Raw genomic sequence first — 6,000 nt, forward strand, 5'->3', positions numbered from 1 at the left:
TTTTGTACATCTTTAATCTCAGCTGAGCACTTACAGTTTGTACTGAAGGCATTTGAGTACAGACTGTATCCTAAAAGGCCTAAATAGATACGTTCTGCCAATTACATATACCTGTGTGTGTATGCTTCTGCAAGGGCTTTGTACTCATGACGGTGCAATGTATGTATGTGAATGTTATACATCAAGTGCCTTATATCCCTATCAGTACTATTTATCTGTGTAAGTGACTTAAAAAGTACGTTTTATCCATGGAAGCACTTATTACCTTTGCGAGTGCTATATAATACAGCCATGACAGTGCTGTTTATCCATGTGAGTGCTGTATACTGGTGTAAGTTATGTATACTCTTGTGAGTACTGTGAATCCATGAGAATCTGTGGGACCGCTGTAGATTCGCAGGACTGTTGTAGATTCAGTCGCGCGCTGCAGCCATGCCAGCATTGCATATTCTTGTAAGCACGGTATATTCATGCGAGTCCTCTTTGCCTCTTTCAGGTGTGGTTTCAGAATCGACGCTCCAAGGAGAGGCGGATGAAGCAGCTTAGTGCTCTGGGGGCGCGCAGACATGCCTTTTTCAGGAGCCCCCGCAGAATGAGGCCCCTAGTGGACCGACTGGAGCCCGGGGAGCTCATACCCAATGGGCCCTTCTCCTTCTACGGGGGTGAGTGCCATGATATTTATTTCTCATAAGAATTGCAGACATAGGTTGATCTGCATGGGAAAGTGCACCCCTACCACACGACATAGGGATATTGTAAGTCACTGGAGAGTGCCTTACTAAAGTCATGGAATACAGCGGTGGATGTAAATAAAACTTTTACATTTTGTAGAGATTAATATAATATATATACTACGATTCCTTTTGTGCCCCCTCAATCCTTACTTATGATTGATCTAATGAGTGCCTTTTCCGTGTGCCTATGGTTAGAATAAATGCAAAGTCTGTCAAAATAATAGTATCCAATAAACCGCCTGCAGTTTGTGGAGAGTAAATGTTGATAACAGTTTAAAGTAGAGCACTGTGATTGCAGATTTCTGTCCCTGGTCCTCCCCCGATAGAATTCCCTGAGACAGTGAGGCACTGCTGTCACGTGATTTCCTCGCCATCTTGGAGATTTGAGGTGTTCTAGGGGAAAAGTCAGGCAGAGTGGTTTGCCCCTTGCCCTTCGTCCCTCTGGTAGATGGCACAATGGTGATGCACCTGGGGCGTGCTGCACACACAACCGCCATGCCAATGATGTGCTGCACCGTGCCAATGTTAATTTGAAATTTACATTCAACTGGTGTAAAGTCAGATCCGCGCCAGAAGCTCAGGGGAGTTCACGGCCCTCCCCTACAGTCATCAGATATCCGCATGACCACTTTCAAAAGTTCGTTTTGAAATATGTGAGTACATACAGATTCAGGTACATAGGGATGCCCAAACCCAAGGTCAGGGGTTGATGATCTGTTTCCAGCTTAGCATCTGATCTTTATGAAAGCAATGTATTTAGAGCGGGGAGAGGTAGGGTATACACATTGTAAGGAATTTTACTTCAGAAAGGATATTGCAAGTCACCTCGGAGGTCCCTCGGGCTGCGGCCTTCTGGCTCGATATGGCCGACGAATTCCTTAGTGACTTGCAATGTCCTTCTAATGTACAGAATGATATATTGCTTATATTATAAACAGAATAATGAAGCACCCATGTAAATGATAAGAATAGTGTAAGTCTCACAGAAGCTCTGCGAGACATAAAGGACCCCATCTCACGGGATTAGTAAATATTTGTTAGGGGTGCTGTTGGTATATTGCAGGTTCTACTAATTGATGCCTTTCTAGGGTGGAAGTTCCTTATAACCTTAGTATATTTTAATGGGTGAGATTGTCTTCTTAAAACCTTTCATATGGTTGAGGGTTTTTTATATTGAAGCTTTTCTTAGGGGTTGAAGCTCCTTGTAATTGAAGATTTGTTGGACTGAAGACTCTTTTATAGTGTGAGTTCGTTATGGTCGTGAGTGTCGCAGTTGAGGGGTTCGGACTGGGTATGATCGGCACCCCTGCCTTTGATCACATATCAGAGCCGGTGATCTCAGTTCCCCAGGAAGCCACCGCCGCTCCCGCGGTTCTGCTTGGAGTCCCTGGGTAATGTTTAATGCCAGCGCGGAGCTCTGGGTTGTTCAGTAACAGACATTCCTTATAAGACAGCCGTTCCCAGAGCTGGGGGCCGCTGTCCCACAATGGAGGGAGCGGTTTCCGGGACCAGCCTTTTCTGCTCTCTTATAATCTGCGTTGTGTGAACCCCTCTGAAGCCTGTGTACCAAATCTTCGCCTTCAGAGGCTGAGTGATGCCGGCTCATGAAGGTGTGTGTGTGTTCATCCCAGATTACTGTATGCCTGTCTCTCTGTCGCTTTAAATGGACAGGGCTTGACTGTTTTTGGGCTGAAACTGAGAGTACGTGCTTTTGATTGCAAGTGTTTCCTATGCATCAGTGTAGTATCTAGTGTCTGGTAGGCAGTTCTTAAAACAAGACGCTTTGTACACTAAACACGTGCAAGAAAGAGGTATCAGTCATGTTTAGAAACAAGAATAATACAAACTTTGGTAATGAGGACCATAATAATGCTAACTGTAAAGGTAACGGTGATAGTAACATCAACAGTAATATTAAACATATCCAGAAAATGAATACTAAAGTAATACATTTTTCTTTTCTTTTGTAGATTATCAAAGTGAATACTATGGCCCCGGAAGCAACTATGACTTCTTCCCTCAAGGCCCCCCTTCCTCCCAAGCCCAGACACCAGTGGACCTCCCTTTTGTGGCCTCCTCCGGACCTGCCGGGACCCCACTAGGTGGCATGGATCACCCTTTACCTGGACACCACCCTTCCAGCGACGCACAGCGCTATACTGACATCATGTCTCACCCCCCTGGGGACTCTCCGAGCCCTGAACCCAACCTGCCAGGCTCTTTGCACTCCATGTCGGCTGAGGTGTTCGGCCCCAGTCCCCCCTTCTCCTCACTCTCAGTGAATGGCGGGGGCAGCTACGCCAGCCACTTGTCGCACGCTTCAGAGATGAATGAGACTGCTGTCTGGTAGCTACTCGCAGACTTTGGGGCGACGTGTGGTCCCCCTCTTCATCCCTCCTCTCATGGTGAACAGAACTGACCGCACATCAGCACTCCTGTCCTGGGGACATTCGTCATGGGTAAGGACTACCGGCAGCCCCTTCAGGGCAGGGGATGCTAGCCTGCAGGTCACCATTTCTCAAAGGAATAAGGATGGTTAACACCAAGAGCTACTCTTTGTGCTAGAAAAAGTCCCACTGCTTGGGTCTGAACAGAGTTAGGCTGCCAGAAATCAGCACTGGATGAACGCCCTGATGTGTTTCTTCACAGATTAAGACAACAGGATGAGAACAGAAAAGCTTGGCTTCTTCAAAGTGCAAGAAACTACCCTACTGTGTTGTCTGCTCAGAAAGATCAACTAGGGTAGCACCAGTACCCCGTGTAAGCTTCTGAAGTCGGCAGCAGGAGGAGCAGGACACGGTGTGTTACGTTTGTTTTTCTTTATTTTTTTATTTAGTGCCAAAATAAACAAACACAAGAAAGACATAATATATGTCAAAGCCCTCAGCATCAACTCTTCTACCTTCACAAAAAGCTACTGACAAAAAGTATCCTCAAAGCAAAGGGTCTGTTCAAGGTCCCTTAACAAACTTGAAATTAAAAACCACTAAATATTCTACCTTTGCAAGACAAAAAGACAAAGACTAGCAAACTTAAAAAACAGTCAACTGTTTACGTCTATTGTTAACAATTCAGGAGTTAAATCTTTGAGTAATAATCCTGTCTTAGAAACCTCGTATTAAAAAAGCAAAGCATTTTGAGCAACCAACCAAAATTGTTTTTAATTCTGTAATATGTAAAAGGCCAGATGGCAGGGCTTGTGGTTACACTGTGCTTTGTTTGTTTAAAGTGTTGTTTACAAAGAAAGAAGAAAAAAAATAAAGGAGAGGATCAGACAGTTGCCAAAAAAGCAATTATATAGCACAAATAATATAAGCTGCTTGGCAGCAGCAACCGCTGGAAGTATTTAAACGCAGAAGGTGTAAACAGCGACCCATCTTTGTATACCTGTAGAACATTCTTGATGAGCCGTAAAGGCCACTGCACATATTTTATTTTTGTGTCTGTAAAGAAAAAGTCCCAAATATTTAAATCCAAGGTCAGATATGCAGTCTTCAGCTGCTAGAATTTTTCCGTTATGTGTTCCATTTCTTGTGTCTTTCCCTGTTCTATAAACCCAAGCTTTTTGTGCCCTCCAACATACTTAGACCACCCACTGTATGAAAGGAAATCTGTTGACTAAGTACATTTGTGATTTTTTTTAATAAAACCTTGATGTTATCGGACATATCATTTTGCTTCTTTCATTTTTGAATTACATTTTTTTTTTACATTTCTTCAGTTCTTTTTCCATATAGTCAAGGACAACATCGTCCAAAAAGCATTAAATGATCTGGTGTACTTAATGGACAAATAGTTTTTGGTATTTCATATTAAATGTGCATTTGACTATATGGAGGCAATAAAAAACAAGTTTAATTGAGATGTAGACCATGAAATCCATTTTATCAAAGCTGGAATATCCAGTTTATTTTGAAAATTATGTTAAGCGAGGAAAATTGCTCCTTTTTTACTTGTCCATATTTATATGTGTACAAAATGTATTTGTGAATATTCAAGGCACTTATATATACTGTACAAAGAATGTGATCAATTACTTTCAATTCTTACTATGCCAGGCATAGGTAATCCTGCATCATTATTTGTTACTTTATTTGACAGTATTAAAAATCCAATATGTTTAGAGATCTGGGATGATTTTATTACCTTCGGAGACCAGATATTCGAGGTTTCTATAGAGGGTAAAAAAAATTCGAACTTTTTACTTGAATTAAAACTGTTCCTTGTAAATAAAGCAGTTCTCAAATTTCACAAAGCATATACAATGTGCCCAAAAAGTTCTTTGTGTGTGAAAGTGTGTAAAAAATTAAATTGGAGTTTTAGAGGAATGGGAATTACTGCAACTACTGTTTGAACTTAAATTCTGTATCAAGATAGGATTTCATAACATATCAGAAGAAAAACAAATACACTGGTTCTTTTGAAGAGACAGAAAATAATCAAGCTGTACTCAAACATAAGTATTTATTATTCACAAAGCTAAAAGAATGGCGATTTTCCAGACTTTTATTGTTTTCACAGAACAATTTACAGGTTCCATGGGAGAGAATACCATCAATAACAAACGCACCAATGCTAAGAAAAGTTTATTAACAGATTCACATCTCAGCTCTCTTAAGTTGCCTAAGAGTTTTGACGTAGCAACATTTTCTACAGCATGATGGCACAGATGCATGCTGAACATGCATGTCACAGACAATGTAGTATAATGAAATCAACGATTTGTTTGTATTAAAAAGCACTACTGCCAAAATTAAATTTTTAACAGGCCCTAGTATTGTTTTTAAACAAAAGAAATTATTTTTTGAGAAATGAAAGGCATTTAGCTAGTATACTTAACTATAAAAATCAGTATTATTCACGCTGCTGGTATTTTTTATATTTCTATAAAAATATTGTTCTGCCATTTTACCTGATAGTATTTGCTTGAACATATCTGGTAAGTGTAATACAGATGACATATTATTTTAACACCGGAATATGGGCTGTCAGTTTGAGATAAGTGGACTTATATTATGTTGCGGATTGCATCTTCAATCTGTTGTGTTATGTGGTGTTATATTACATAACCTAGTGTATCCTTACACTGTTCTATTACATTATGGGCCTCATTAAGATGTCTGTTGGTAAGCCTCCGACTGCTCGTCGGAGGCTTACCGACCGACACTGTAGGTTTACAGGCCGACTGCCGAATTTCAATGTAGGCAGTGGATTGTAAACCGGCCGGTCAATCTCACTGTGTTCTGAAGGGCTCAAGGAGCCCGTC

At 41.2% G+C, this 6,000-nt stretch overlaps 1 protein-coding gene across 4 annotated transcripts in view; it reads left to right on the forward strand.

Moving 5' to 3' along the window:
- LHX1 (LIM homeobox 1) overlaps positions 1 to 4,980 on the forward strand; it is a 32,929-nt gene extending 27,949 nt beyond the window's left edge. For all 4 annotated transcript variants that reach the window (XM_085649472.1, XM_085649471.1, XM_085649469.1 and 1 more), the window contains exons 4-5: positions 497 to 662; positions 2,705 to 4,980. In XM_085649472.1, coding sequence (XP_085505598.1) covers positions 497 to 662; positions 2,705 to 3,084 — 546 coding nt within the window. In that variant the 3' untranslated portion in view covers positions 3,085 to 4,980. The remainder of the gene's footprint in view (positions 1 to 496; positions 663 to 2,704) is intronic.
- The last annotated feature ends 1,020 nt before the right edge of the window (positions 4,981 to 6,000 follow it).

The sequence above is a fragment of the Triturus cristatus genome, chromosome 3_2 (genome assembly GCF_964204655.1).
Source record: "Triturus cristatus chromosome 3_2, aTriCri1.1, whole genome shotgun sequence".
In the NCBI taxonomy this organism is placed as follows: domain Eukaryota; kingdom Metazoa; phylum Chordata; class Amphibia; order Caudata; family Salamandridae; genus Triturus; species Triturus cristatus.